General features: G+C 40.1%; 2 protein-coding genes across 2 annotated transcripts; both read right to left on the bottom strand.

Annotated features, from left to right (window-relative positions):
* Positions 1 to 4,627: 4,627 nt before the first annotated feature.
* On the bottom strand, positions 4,628 to 8,730 carry LOC114554298 (elastase-1). The gene is made up of 8 exons (XM_028576043.1): positions 8,684 to 8,730; positions 8,494 to 8,594; positions 7,648 to 7,748; positions 7,156 to 7,281; positions 6,660 to 6,796; positions 6,334 to 6,476; positions 4,917 to 5,066; positions 4,628 to 4,728 (listed from the first exon to the last, which is right to left on the bottom strand). The coding sequence occupies exons 1-8, from the start codon at positions 8,721 to 8,723 to the stop codon at positions 4,717 to 4,719; spliced, it is 810 nt and encodes a 269-aa protein (XP_028431844.1). The 5' UTR covers positions 8,724 to 8,730; the 3' UTR covers positions 4,628 to 4,716.
* A 4,097-nt stretch (positions 8,731 to 12,827) lies between these two features.
* LOC114554111 (elastase-1) lies at positions 12,828 to 15,387 on the bottom strand. Its single transcript, XM_028575722.1, has 8 exons — positions 15,271 to 15,387; positions 14,944 to 15,041; positions 14,699 to 14,799; positions 14,119 to 14,244; positions 13,738 to 13,874; positions 13,510 to 13,652; positions 13,115 to 13,264; positions 12,828 to 12,963 (listed from the first exon to the last, which is right to left on the bottom strand). The coding sequence occupies exons 1-8, from the start codon at positions 15,308 to 15,310 to the stop codon at positions 12,952 to 12,954; spliced, it is 807 nt and encodes a 268-aa protein (XP_028431523.1). The 5' UTR covers positions 15,311 to 15,387; the 3' UTR covers positions 12,828 to 12,951.
* Positions 15,388 to 15,632: the final 245 nt, after the last annotated feature.

The raw sequence follows: 15,632 nt of genomic DNA, 5'->3' as shown, positions 1-15,632 counted from the left end.
AGCAGTTTGTTGTTGAATATTAAACAGCATCTACTAAATCAGCTGAATATAGAAACATATGATGGAGAAGCAGCAAGAGAGCTGTAGAGTTATCAGGAAGTGGTCCATACTCAATTCTTTTAAATTCTATTATTATAAGAGTGTGTTTTGCATAATTATTATATTTTCTTGGAAACAGATGGACATCCAGCTGTGGCTACAAAGGATCAAACGAATGTACGCTGAGTCATATAGCCGCCTCATTTTAACAGACTCTCCCTCGGTTTTATTTATAGATGTAGAGTTAGTTAGTTAGTTGGAGCTTGTTAATGTGGCCCCAGATAAGCGGTTGAAGAGTGAGATGGAGTTAATCAGTGTTTAAAGATTGAAAGATGTCAAGTTCATGGTTCATGAAGCTGACATGGTTGCAGCCACAGTAAACATGCTTCAGTTTTCTCCATCAGATGGCACTGTGCCCCCATCAGAAGAAATCTCTGTAAAACCCACAGCATCACCGGTGTACTAAACAGAGTGGCTTAGATCCCTGCAGGAGATAGAACATTATGGGGCAGAAAAGAGTGAAAGAGAGAAAAGACTGACCTGACATCCAGAGAGACGGCTGCCACCTGTACCGACCGTGGTGGTCCTGACAGATCCAACACCTTCCTCCACTGCAGCAACAGGCACAGAGTCCTGCTTCAGTTAGGCAGACAAGACGCCGCTAGCTAATAAGAATAAACTGCTCTCACCTTCACACATTGGGTTTATGCCTCATGTCATTGTTTTAGTCTGTTAGATCAATACTGCTTCTGCATGGGAAAGGCCTGTATTTAACTGGATTATTAGGAGTATGGCACAAGATTTAGACATCCAGCATTTTGAAAGTTTGAAGGGAAAATACGCACTGCTATTTTATTATGGTTATAATTTATTTATTATTCATTATGTTATTCCACAATAACGGATAATAATGGACCCAGTATTCTTTCTGAAGAAAAAAGATAGGGCCTCTTTATCACCATGGGAGACAGGTGAACGTGTGTGGATGATTTGATCTGGTTGGCATTTAGGAAGTTTAATGAAACCAGAACAAAGAAAGATGACCTTAAATGGAAACTTCACCGATTAGCATTAAGCTTTGTATCAGTAGAAACCTGGTAGTATTTTTGAATGACCATGCTTCCCTCCCTCATGTCCCCCTGAGAGGGGAAATCTCTGTATTGAGGGTCCGGAAAAAAACCTCAGATTGTGGGGAGCGTTGAACGAGTGTGCTGGTGGAAAGCTAACGCTAGCCAGCCATCTGTTCACCAATCGTGCTTGCAAGTGTCCGCTCATTAAACAAACTGGACTACATCCAACTTCAACAAAACTCCCAACGCGAGTTCAGAGACTGCTGTGTTTTTATTGCTGTGGACAATCCAGCCTGCTGTCACCGGGTAAGACTACTAGTGGAGGTGGGCTGTGTTACCCCGGACTGCCTGTTGTAGAAATGGGGTGATTTGTATCTAACTAACTGCTAACTGCTGGTGGAGTTTGTGACTGTAAAATGCCGACAATTCTAGCTACATCCCACGCAAATGTACGGCTGTGTTTATACTCGATGTTTATATCACAGCCCACCAAGAGCTAATGCTAGTAGCTATGAGTTAGCCTTCTTTTATTACATGGCTTGGTTGAATTCTAATGTAGAATGCGGTCTGTTATTTCTTGACAACAGACCGCTGCTAAGGATAACACACCGTTGCCATGCATAGCAGAGCGTTGCCATGGACACAGTTCTGTTCACTCTGGAGCTATCAATCAATCCGCTGAAAGAAGTCCGGATAATGTATCAGCTGTGGCCAAAAAGTATATATTTTAAATGTGTAACACCACTTGAGCCACGGTGAAACGTTTTTTCGTGTATATGGTTGAAATGACAATAAAACACACTTGAGTTGATCGTCTCACTGTCTGTCTGTAAAGGCGTGGCTTGGGAGTGGCCTCATACAGCAGCAAAGCAAGTGCATTCTGGGATTTGGTGTCTTTCATCCATATGAGCCAAAAACACATTTTCTGTCTTATCTCGGCCTAGAAGGCACCAATTTCAATGTTCTTTTCACATTTCTACTACATAAGTGACCCAATTTAAAGATATATTCAGCTTTTCAGCGGTGAAATTTCCCTTTAATGAGCTGGATTGAATGAAATTGAACCCCACAAGCTTTTCAGGGTAAGAAAAAAGGACAAAGTCTGAGAGTAGGTATGAATTAAGTGACATTTGTTATTGTTTTAATTGTGTTTTGGTATGCCATTTGTACTGGCATTCAGTCATTGTTAACTACAGAGAGAAAGGTAGTTTTTGAATAATTGTTGTTTATTTTTTTTAGCGATGTTTGCAGTGAGGCTCTGTTGATGGCAATGTTAGTCTGTTTATCCATTGGTTTGGCCCAGACTGAAATATTTTAACTATTGGATGGATTGCCTTGAAATTTTGCACGGACATGATCCACAGAATGAATTGCAAGAACTTTATTCATGCTCTGGATAAGTATTATCTAGGGACCTCGTGTGAATTATAAATTACACAGTGGAGACATGGGTGTGGGTAGCTCTGCTACGTGTGTTTGTGTGTGGTCAGATCTCGAGGACACACGCACACAATCTCAACCGGGTAGTCAGTCATCGTCCGAACTGCGACCTCTCCTTTTTCTTTCTCTCACTTTTTTCTCCAGGTGGTGTCAAGCAGGGTCCGGTTAGATGGATAAAACAAAAGATTTCACCAGGTTAAAATCTATTAGCTCAAGCTTTACGCTTGATTTATTTGTAACATTAACCTCTAATTATGAAGTGAGCCCCCTCGCTTGATTGTGCATTATTTTTGATAAGCTATTGTTTGGAGATGTCTTGTCGTTATCTCTAGATGTATGATACAAACATAAAAAATATACTTACCGCATGCTGCTATACATGTCATCCATCGCCATCTAATCATTCTTTTTGTCTTCGCACTTGTGGTGATTTTCATCTTTCTCTTTCTGCAAATTGTATATGATGTATAGCGACATGACCCAGCACCCAAAACACTGTCAAAACACTCCAACGCACCCTCCGTTCTTCGCGAAAGATGGATAAAAAGACGCAAAAGAAGGAAATACTTAAAAAACTAAACTAAACTAAAAAGCCCCGCCAAATCCTGGACAAATCAGAGATTCCGATTCGCACGGGACTAATATTATCACAGGACCTCCGTTTTCGGCGAAATATGGTAGGTCATTTGCGGGGGAATTATTACTTTACAAATTACAGACATGACCGATTCGCACGGGATTAAGATCACAGACAACCTCCGCAATTATTACAAATGACTGGAGGTCACCAGGTAATACTTATCCCGTGCGAATAGGGCTTGTCTTGTAATAATGTTTCGTGCCGGGAATGAAATTGTTTGACTATTTTCACATGAATAATTTACAAAAAACACTGTGTTTTCAGACATAATTGAAAACCTCCAATTACTTTTGAAAGCTGCAGTTAATCAACCAGCAAATTTCCCAACACACAAACCAAGTATTATTGATGTTTTGTCTGCTAGTTCCTATTCGTTTCCCACCCTGACAGTAGTGATGATTTATTTGGTTAACTGGAGGTGTGTACAGTGATGTGGTCAGTTGGCAGAGAGGCCAGCTGTAGTAGGAGTTAAGGGTGGATTCAGAAACCTCCATGGGTCAAACAGGAAATACCAAGACTTCAAGTAACAGTGTAAGAATATTAGGCAGAATTTGTATTCACAATAGCTTACCCCTGACAGTGTTTTAAATTGAGAGGTGAACATTTTTCATCACAAGAATATGATTAATCAAGCAGAAGAAGATAATGGATGGGTTGTAATTAGTTGTCACTGATTAAAGTAGGGAACATAACCTAATCACAGAGATATTACAGATACATTGACCTTTTGATTTAGTTCTGTCAGCTGTAAACGTGGTAACAAAATGTTGCTAGCCATTCATTAATGACTCGTGCAATAATCAGTTATTACTTTCACAGTCTTCACTGGATATCTCAAAGTGATACGCTGAGATTATTAAATATTTAAAGAGGCATTGTGTTGTTTTGATAAAATTTCATTAACTCAAAAAGTAAACTTTTTAGCATACAATAAATAATGAATCTTAGATATTTTTGTATCCAAAATACAACGTGATGTCAGTGCTACCACATACCAACTCTAAATCTTCCCTCACTTCTCTCTGTATTCTTATGGTAGACAGTTGTGGGAAGCCAGATCATTTACATTAAGTACAATTTTTAAGTACAATACTTTACTTGAGTATTTCGTGCTATACTTTTACTCCACTGCAGAACCAGACAGTACATAAAGTACTTAAAAAATGCCTTCAACACAAACCAGCTAATACATGAAACTGCTTCTACCTGCTCTATCACTGAAAGCAGTATTTAATGATCCCTATTTGTGACAGTGTTTTAGTTTTAAAATCAATTTAGTATCCAAAGGTCAAAAATACTCATTAAAACTGCTGTCTGAATAGATCTGCCGCACTCTTGCACCTAAATTACACCTCCACTTACTTGCTTTTACTAGCTTCTATAAATGTTAAGATGACCACGGCCTTTTGTCTCCACACAAAAAATGAAGCAAGTAAAATTCACATTATAGGGCATTTTATTCTGATGGAGAAACTGTGACGAATACAGAGTGTGCTCTAGTCTCCATGGAGATTGTTCATCTTCTTCTCAACCCATGATCTGGCAAAGCAAGAGAAAGAATCATTATGTGGTTATCCTCAAATATCTGTTTATGAAATCCTCCAGTTACTGCATGTTGTGGGGTTTATTGAACACTACTGTAACTGAAGTCATGCATACATTGAAGTTGTATGTTTTTTTTTAAATATTTGATACTCATACTGATTCACATAGTGTTTAATACTGACGCTGTTCATCCAGCTGATGTAGGCAGAGACACGGGTGAAGACGGTGGGCTTCTGGTTGGCGTTGCAGGCAGAGGAAGACACAAAGCTAGTCACACCGTGGACGACCCAATTGCCATTGACACTGCAGTTCAGGGGGCCGCCGGAGTCACCCTAGATTCAGAGAAAACACATCACAGTCAAACCTCAGAGCCAAAAAAATCTGAACCTTTTAGCAGAGTTTAGCAAACACCCCATTTTACAATGCACTTAACTCGTTGCCTCTTGCTTCTCACATCCTCTTCTGATCTCAGATAGCCTCTAGCAAGTTTGTTCACAATATGAACTTGCAAGACTTTGACACTTTGTGCAGCTTAAGCACTAGCTTGGATCATTGTAACTGACTTATGCCCCTGCTGATGCAGCAAGTAATCCCACGTGTCCTCCAAAATATCTTCCTTGACAGGACGGGGTCAGGCCTCAGCTCAGTGGGAAATGTTCAATTTCACTTTGTCATGGAGGAGTTGGACTGAATTCTGACAAGTTCTTTTCAGGGTTTCCCCTAGTCTGCTTATACTGTACCCAAACATCTTTCAAATCTGCTGTCCTAATCGCAGGGTGACATCATGGTTTGTAGACAACTGGATAAACTGGGTTCAACATGAACTGGGAAGAATCTGCCTTGCTGAAATAGGAACCCTTATACGTTGTAACTAATGGGTTTATAATGGTTTCATAAATCACTTTCTAATGCATTATAAATCTGTTATAAGCCATTAATAAGAACACGTGTGGGTTGCCAGGATGAGACAAATCACTTGGATCAGTGTTTATCCTTTCCATTTTGAAATAATGCAGTTATAAATGTTAATTATCCATCAAAAATGCTTATTAAGTTGTTAATAAATGGATTTTGGTCCAGATCCTCTGCAGCTCGTTTACACAAGGTTAGCCATACAGTCCAGTCAGTCAACGTAGCAACCACACACATTTGTCAATAATGGCTTATAACCATTAATAAACCTTTGCTAAATTATCTATATGTATATGTTGTACGTACAAAGCCTTTTTTTTTCTCCAGAGGGAGGTGTGGAAAGTCTGAAAAATGGCCTCAAGTAACTTGAGTCAGCATCGGTTGGAGCTGAAGACTACTGCTAGTTAAAAAAAATGTATTTGAAATTACTCAAGGTTTTACACACACAAATCTGCAACTGAACTGTGCGCAAGTGTGGTCAAGTGGGTAATGTCGGTGCTGGGTTTTGACATGGAAGACGAATGTGTTAAATAAAAATAATTCTTTTTAAAACTGTCCATCATGAGTTTGACAATATTACAGGAGTGCAATGCTAAATCCGAGTGGAGTATTCTTTCATGTCTTGTCTAAAAGTCTAAAAGTAATACTAAACGTGATGGCATGCACAGTCCTGCTAAGACTTCCTACCTGGCAACCAGAGTCCCTGCCACCACCAGCACAGACCATGGAGTCCTTCACAGTGCTACCCCACCATCCGTAGCTGGAGCAGGTCTTGTAGTCAACAACAGGTAGGTAGGCCTGCTTCAGCTGGGCAGACAGCTGACCTCCAGCTGAGGAGAAACATACAACTGTGATTACGCCTAGAATAACAGGATCATACACAGCTTTCTCTTGGTTTAGTTTAGTTTACATGTGATGTGATGATGTTTTTTTACAGATGACTTTCTTACTGTATGTATACTGAACTGAACACTGGGTTTTATCGTGCAAATGTATCGTTATGTCACACTCACTCTGGGTGCGACCCCATCCAGTGATGTAGCAGGGGTTGTTGTGGGGCAGGACCTGACCAGAGGGGGGCAGGGCGGCGAGCTGGACGTAGTTGTTGAGAGAAGCGTCGGAGGACAGACGCAGGAGAGCGATGTCCCACCTGAGGGTCAGATTCTAGTTATGTTATACTGTTGGATTGGGTGTGTTTTTACAATTCATGTTGGGTCAGTAAGTAAGGGTAGTAAGGGTCAGGCAGCGAAACAATTTTTAGAATTTAGTAAATATTTAGAATAAAATATGTATTATTAATTTATAAAATATTTAAACAAACATGGAATCACATATCCCCATAATGTAGCTGTTATATCAAACACTCAAACACGCAAAAAAATGTAGTACTTTAACATGATTACAAAAAACTAAATGCACTCAGTCTTTATAATATGAGATGCACATATATCAGTATGGGCTGTTTTTGTTGCGCAGAAGAGGGTCAAAACATGAGCAGCAGCTACTAACCCTCCAGCAACGTTGTTGGAGTTCCAGTTGGGGTGGACGTAGACGCGACTCACACTCATGTACTGCTCTCTGCCCTCATTGGAGTTGATGTTGTGATCTCCAAGAACAACACGCCAAGTCCTGGACCTGTGGACGTACAAAAAATATAAATTTCCATTCTATCACTCAAACAAAACCTGTCTGGCAGTTAGTGCTCTCTAGTACCCCAAATATATCTGTTTAAAATCAATATGTTACACCAAAAATTATAGTTTTGGAGGGAATTGAAGCTTTTACATGTATTTTTATAGTTAAAGATGGCTAAAATACAAGAGCATTCCCAGTCAAATTTCAACCTACAGTGTTTTGGCTATGCACCTAAGCTACCAGGTGATGTACGGAAATACATTTATGTAAATATTCAGCTCTGTTAAAACACATGTCCTGCTATTTCAATCATATCTCTATTAGTTTTAGGCTCAGCAGCTATTCTGTGATGCATGAAACTCCCACCTGTCCACACAGTGAGCAGCGGTCATGACCCATCCTCTCCTTATCAGGGTTCCTCCACAGGTGTGGTAGAAGCTGCTGCCAGATTGGTACTGAAGAGAAATCTAACAAAAAGACAGCAGAGAGTATTACATCTGCAAGAAACGGACCCATTCACAATAATGCAAAAGGCTTCTTGGCAGCGTTCCCGACACTGAAAGATGCTCAAAGGCATTGCAAGCAAAGTCTTAAACGTACTTAATGAACTTTGTGGATTTGTGTATGCAGAACATATGTTGTGCTGACCTTTTTCACATTTGAAAGCTGTCTAGAGCAGTGGTGGAAATAGACAAAATACTTTTACTCAAGTACTGTACTTATATTCAATTTTGAGGTACTTTTACTTTACTTTTGTATTTACAATTAATTCTACTTTAGACTGTTCAAATTATTTTTATAAATACTTTTGTTTAACAGCTATAATCGTTACTTTGATTTTACATACAAAGCATATGACCAACTCAAAATGATGCATTATTATAGATTAAAGACACAGGTATTCAGTTACATGGCTGATTAGACATAATCATGTTGGAGTTGTGTAAAGCTTTGCTGAGATTTCACCATATACTAATAAGAATGATAAAATTGTCCCTTAACTAAACTAACAGGAAAGCCCCTGAAGTCCTGAAATGTATTTATTTATTCTCTAACTTGTGTGCATAAGACTAAAATATCTTCTTTTAGGACCTGAAAGGGGCCATTTTGCAGTATTTTCACATTGTGGTATTGATACTTTCACTTAAGTAAAGGGTCTGAGCACTTCTTCTACCACTGACTGACTGTAGAGTCAAACAAAGCATACGGTACCTGCCAGGGCCAGGAGTTGGCACTGGCCACCTCACCTCCCACAACTCTCCCCTCAGCAATATCCTCCAAGTACCTGGGCTCGGGCGTCGGCTCAGCCAGCACTGAGCAAAGCAGAGACACAGGAAACATTAAAGTCAGACATCAAAGATTCAAGTGTGTGTAGAATGTCAAAGAAGAAGACAGTTCTTACCGAGGGCTGCGAGAGAGGTAAAAACAAGAACCCTGAGCATGTCTGCAGTCTCCTGAAACTTTTTGCACTGGAGACTTCTGCCCGTTACTCTTTTATACCCTCAGGCCCCTTCTGCTGATAGTGTGTGTGTGTGTGTGTGTGTGTGTGTGTGTGTGTGTGTGTGTGTGTGTGTGTGTGTGTGTGTGTGTGTGTGTGTGTGTGTGTGTTCAATACCAGCACATATCCACCTGTTTCTGTCTCACAGTTATCACTACAGTGGGGGCACAGGGGGATAGCTGACTAAGCGGCTGCATCCATATTTTTCCACTTGTATGGGCCACTACTGTCAGGTGTAGGTCATACTGTAGGTTTCTTTCTGTTTCCCACCACTAAACCATTATTAGTTTTGACTGTGCGTGTACTGTGTATATCATTATAATAATAATTAATTACATTTATATAGCACTTTATCATAGACACTCAAAGTGCTTCAGGGGGGTGGTAAGGGGGGAGGACTATTCTCTAACACCACCAATGTGTAGCACCCACCTGGGTGATGCACAGCAGCCTTATGACACCAGACATCAGCTTGGTAGAGAGGGAGGGGAACATGTTTTTAGTGGTGGGGAAAACCAGAGCACCCAGAGAAAACCCACACAGACACAGGGAGAACATGCAAAGTCCACACAGAAAGGTCTGGGACAACTTGGGTTTGAACCCTGTACCTTCTTGCTGTGAGGCCACAGTGCTAACCATTGGGCCACAGTGACACATTGCTCCATCTGCTCCCACAGAGGCTTAGTTACCAGCTTTAAGGACAACTCTTGCCCAAGGTAGAGAGGCTTTACACAGCACATACACATTCAGATATTTTCTACAAGAAAAAAACCTTGCTTATAAAACTTCTCTTCAGATGAGTTTTATCTTGCACAGTCAGTGTGTAATGACTCTCTTTCTGGTTGTCTGGAAAGCAAACTGGATTCTATCATCAACTACAGGGATTGGTCAGCGAACATTTACAAAAATATATTCACACAACAGTCAGTCTATCAATCTAAGCTATATTTCCATTCTGATTATAGCACAGCTTCAACATGTGTGCAGTTCCCACTATAGGCAGACTTATGCCTACACTGTGTACACTCCATTAGTGCCCCTGTGCTAACTGCAGCCATTTCATTCAAAAATGTCAAACCACCAGGGAGGCAACAGAAAGAGTGACGCATACCTTCACCGCATTCAGGCTGATTTTATCTGACCAATTTCTGTTGGGAGCAAAACATATTAAATAATCAAATAAATAGATAGAAATATAGTTGCTGTGTTTTATGTTTTTTAAAAAAAACATAAAACACAGCAAAATGAATGTCAACATTTACTCAGGACTGCTGGCTGCCAAGACTCATAATCAGATCAAATTTGCATTATATAAAAAACAAATAAGTGTATCCCATGTCCCTTGTACTCGTGTCCCTCAGTGCACCGTCTGCTTGTCTGTGTATTTGTCCCTTTTCTGTCACAGAATTAACTTGCTGAGTGCTGACAAGGCTCACATGCTGAATGGGAAAATGGTGAATGTGATGTTTTAGGAGGCCTTAAAAGAAAGTGTCTTGTTAGGTATGTATCTGATTGTCAGGGTTTATCTTGATGGTATGATAAACCATCTAGTCATCAGTGTCATAATGTGAAATGTCTTTGAGAAATGTTAAGAACACTAAGAAATGCAGGACAACAAGCAGTTTGAAGTTGTTTAAAAGAAAATCCAAATATTGATATTGAACCAGTTTATTTTGACCTGGAAATTTGGTTGCAGATGGAGAACAAACTCAATGGGCCTTTTCCAGGGAGACATTTATGAGGACTATGGTTAACTGCTGCTCAGATCTCTGCATAGTGAATTGAGACACCTCCTCCGCTCCGCAGCGTGTGGACAGTCTGGCAAAGCGAGACTAGGTGGTCGGCAACAGGAAGGTAGGCCTGCCTCATACTTTTTGACATACTTCCACCAGCTGAATGTACACAGAAGAGAGACAATAGTATATAGTAAGACTGAGATGACTGCAGTCAGAATTATGAGTGTGAGGAGTTGCATCTGCCTCACAAGTGTGTCCATATCCCATGATGTAGCAGGGGTAGTCATGGGGCAGGATCTCGCCAAAAGGAGGAAGATAGGCCAGGCTCACGTAAGAGGTTATTATGGCGTCGGACAACAGCCGCAACAAGGCAGTGTCATTACTAAATATGAAAGAATGGAACTGTTTGAAATTGGAGAGAGAACTGGAGAATGATTAACAAAATATTACTTCTTCCAACCTTAAAAATATTATAGGAAACTTCTCAAATCGATTGTTTTCATTCTTACCGTATCTTTCCATTGACCTCACACTTGTATTACAGTGAAGAGGCTAATAAGTAACTGTACATTTGTAAATTAAAACCATTTTTGTAACAGATGCATTAACCGTAGACGAGCATGACCTCGTTTTTTGGTAATGAGTGGTTAAGAAATATCTTGTAACACACGTTACACTGTATTTTTTTCTTGAAGCACAAACTCTTTTTTTAAACTGTGATATTAGAGTATTTTTTTACTTTATCTACACAAATAACATGTCTACCGCTTCAGCAAAGTCTTGGAATGCTCAAAGTGAAGAAATTTTAGGAATACAGTTTATGATATTCGACTAGGAAGCACAGAAACCGTCAGTGTGCTGCCAATCCTTGAGATTCTAGCTTATGAACCACACCTGCTGTTTTCTCAACCATGACACAGCAATTTCCACAGACAGACTGAGTATCTGTCTGTCTGTCTGCCTGCCTGCCTGCCTGCCTGCCTGTCTCTCTTTCTCTGTCCTCCTGGCCTTAGCAGGTACAGTATCACATAACCAGATAGAAGTAGAAAAAAAGGTTGCACATCTTTCATTCAAGAGTTTTATACAACTTGTAAATTCTATTCGTACTTTTTGAAAATATTGAATGTATATTAATTCAAATTAAAGCAGGCAATTCAGTTTAGCATCAACTCTTACAAAAACTTTCATACAATGTTAGTATTATTCAACTTTTTAAAGACATTCATATTAATTAAAACCACTTACACTTTTGCACATTTTCATATAACTTCACCTTCTTTATCACATTGAAGCCAGCCATTCAGTATGGTGACAGCTTTTCAGAAAACCATAAAATATTTCACTTTTGTTTCATACATTTTTGGTGTTATTTAACATTTCAATGAAATATATACTAATTTAAACCATTCCCACTTTTACAACTATTCTCACTGCTTTACCTACTTCTTATGCATTAAAGCCAGCAATCTGGTTTAGCTTTAGCAATTTAGCTTTTCAGCCTTCACAAGCATTTTCTGCATTAAATGCATTTTCTAGTTTGGGTTCATCTTCTACCTATACTGTATGATCTTGCACTTATATAACCTTTTTTTCTACTTCTATCTGGTTATGTGATACTGTACCTGCCAAGGCCAGGAGGAGTGATGAAGGACCACTTCACCTCCCACCTCCAACTCTTCCTGCAGTGCCGCTCTTCTATAGACTGAGCTGGCACTGAGGCACAGAAGAAACTCATCAAAACATTATTTAAACATGGTTTGGCTTTCCTTTGTGTAATTTTTTTTATAGCTTCTAAGCATTTTTCAGCAGTGGATTATTTACAGTACAGCCTTGATATGTCTTACCTGTGGCTGTGAGAATGGTGAACAGCAGAAACAAAAGCATGACTTGCAGTGTCTCCACATTTCTAAATGCACTTTCTTTTATACCCTGAGCTGACCTTCACTTGATGTGCACCCTCTGCTGAGCTTGGCATTGGTCAGAGAGGCACCTGTGGTCCTTCTCAGACTTTATCACAGTTTGTGATAGTGTGTGACGGTGTGTTGCCACATCAACCTGGATTTACTGAAACATTAGAAGTGTTTCTAACAACCTTCAGTGCTGAACATTTATTTTCACAGTCTGTAGCCACACTTTAATTTAAGTAGTTGTATGCTACATAAAATCCATCCAGGAATTTGTATTTTTAGGTGAACCTTTATACATGTTTTGTTGCAGTGTGGGAGGACAGTTTGTAAAGCAAAAGAAATGTAACCTTCGCAATGACACACATAACTGTAGTTGCGTAAACTTTCTGAGAAATGAGCCATCACTTGTTGTTTAATTATGTTTATTTTTTGTAGGAAGACACCAGACAAATGAGGAATCACAGTAGATGAAAATGTGGTCGAATGCTTTCCCTGTCTTTGTGTGCTGCACCACAAATGACTCGTCCGTTTACATCATGATCTGGAAAAGAGAAGAAGCAAACAATGATTACACATCATATGCAACTGAAATACCACAAAAGCTATATCTATACTAGCATTCATATACTGATGAGTTTTTTTTATTGCTAGTGTTATTACATATGATAGTAATACATATCCCTAATACTGACAGAGTCCATCCATTCGATGTAGGCGGAGACACGGGTGAAGACGGTAGGCTTCTTGGGCGCGTTGCATCCCATTCCAGACACGAAGCTGGCAATACCGTGGACGTAGTATTTTCCATTAACAAGGCAGTTCAGAGGGCCGCCAGAGTCACCCTGAGAGGAACGAGATTAAAGAGAGCATCTTCAGTCTTGTGGACATAATGATTCAGTTGTGAATATAACATATAAATAACACCATAGTATTTTTATCTCCTCGTTGTTGTTTTTTTTAAATGTTTTTCCACCAACTTAATCATTCCACAGGTTAAAAAAAAGTCCCTTATAATAAGACTTTACAGTAGCATTTCACTAAGCGAGCAACTTTCCCAAAATATTTATTAATGTAGGAGGAGACTCACATTGCATCCAGCCTCGGCACCACCGCCACCACACACCATGGTGGTCTTGACTGTGCTGCCCCACCAGCCAGAGCTGCTACAGGTCTTGTAGTCGACCAGAGGAAGGTAGGCCTGCTTCAGCTGGGCAGACAGGCTGCCACCAGCTGGATAAGGTAATATTGGAAAGGTAAGATACATTGAGCTTCACAGAAAAGCATTAAAACTGACCGGATCATGCAGTCGACTTACTGGAAGTACGTCCCCATCCGGTAATGTAGCAGAGGTTGTTGTTGGGCAGAATCTGTCCGGAGGGAGGCAGAGAGCCCAGCTGGACGAAGGAGTTCAGGGTGGCCAGAGAGGACAAACGCAGCAGGGCGACGTCGAACCTGAGGTGGAGATCCATGGATCACACAGGGGGAAGCAAAACTAACTTTGTAAAGATACTACACTCCTTGGGGAGCACGCACCACTTCCCTAAGGTGACGGTCTTACCCCATCCCAGAACATACTTTGCCAAAGATATTTGGGAAAAGAGAGAATGGATTCCATTCAAAACATTATAACTTACTCAAACATGCGGATCGAAGATTCTTAAAACTGTATGAATGCAAGAAAAAATACAATCCTCACCCAGAAGACACTCTGTTGGAGTCCCATTTGGGGTGGATATAAACATTGCTGACTGTCATGATCTGCTCTCTGCCACTGTTGATGTTGAGGTCATGTTCACCGAGAATGACACGCCACGTCCTACTGCTGCAATGTTTAAAAAAAAAGAAGCAAAGAGAAGCACAATATTGTTTACAATCAAGGATTATTTGTGACTTAAATTATGCAATTGCAAGTCATCATAGCTTAATCAATTCTTATTTTCAGTAAACTAATGTAAAAAATAAATACAAATAAAGTAAAGGTCACAATATGCCATTTAATTACTCCTGGTTTTCTTTATTTAATTATTTCTTTGTATAGAGGCATTTCTTTCTTTCTACTAAAATAAATGAATGCCATTGGTATGTGACAGTTATAAACGAGGCTGTGAGATGTTTTCTCATGCTGGTGACATTTGGAAACACTGATATAAATCATACCTCTGTACTGGGATAAGAGCAAGTCAAAGTAATCACAAAAGGTGCACAAATGCACCCAATGCTCATACAGCCAAAGGATACTGTGTATATGCATATGCTGGAGTGAATCATTGTGTTACCTGTCCACACAGTGAGCAGCAGTCATAACCCAGCCTCTCTCAATCAGGGTCCCTCCACATGTGTGGTAGTAGCTGCTGCCAGATTTGTACTGAAGAGAAATCTATGGGGGGAAAAAACAACAGATTTATCTATAAAACACGAATAAGTGTAATTTGTGAATCCGATATGGTGGGTCCCCAAACATCATTTCATTTTCTCCTGAAACAGTGCATTTAGTTTTTGATTTTGTGTTAGAGTAGATTACCTGCCAGGGCCAGGAGTTGGGACTGGCCACCTCACCTCCAACAACTCTTTCAAAGCTGTCCTCCAGGTACCTGGGCTGGGGCTCCAGCTCAGCCAGCACTGGTTAAAAACATAAAAACAGAGGGCACGATTTATACATGTTGGCTTTCCACCTACAGAAAGAGGAAGAGAAATGCGGGCAGTGAGAGTGTACAGGCTCCTATGTATTGACTAAACAAAAAAATAAGTGACTGACTGGATGACAGAGAGAGTGACTGATATTGAATGAGACAGAAAGAGATCAATAGTGAATGGTTATACAGTGCTGTGTGTGCTGTCATTTTCTTACCCAGGGCTGCAAGACTTGTCAACAACAGAAACCTAAGCATGTCTGTAGTGTGTCGGAAAGTTTCTGCAAGGAACGAATGCTTGTCTCCTTCTTTTATACTTCAACCCGACCTTCGTTCTGGAAAAATGCAGCTGTGTTCTGTCTCACACAATGTTATCACAGTCGTTTACCACACACCTCCTGCGTTGACCATTGGAAAAGAACGACACGTAGACTGACAAATATATCACTGCAGGGCATGAGTCAGGGTGATTTAAAGGGCTTAGAAAGGTATTTATCTTGTTTGATAAACTCGACCACATCTATTTCTGGTGCTAGTTATGGAAAACTATGGAAAGGAAATTTGGCCTGAAGGGGAGAAG

This window comes from Perca flavescens, chromosome 4, assembly GCF_004354835.1.
Source record: "Perca flavescens isolate YP-PL-M2 chromosome 4, PFLA_1.0, whole genome shotgun sequence".
Classification (NCBI taxonomy): Eukaryota; Metazoa; Chordata; class Actinopteri; order Perciformes; family Percidae; genus Perca; species Perca flavescens.
Note: the sequence above shows the minus strand (reverse complement) of the source record. Positions and strands in the feature narration are given on the sequence as shown.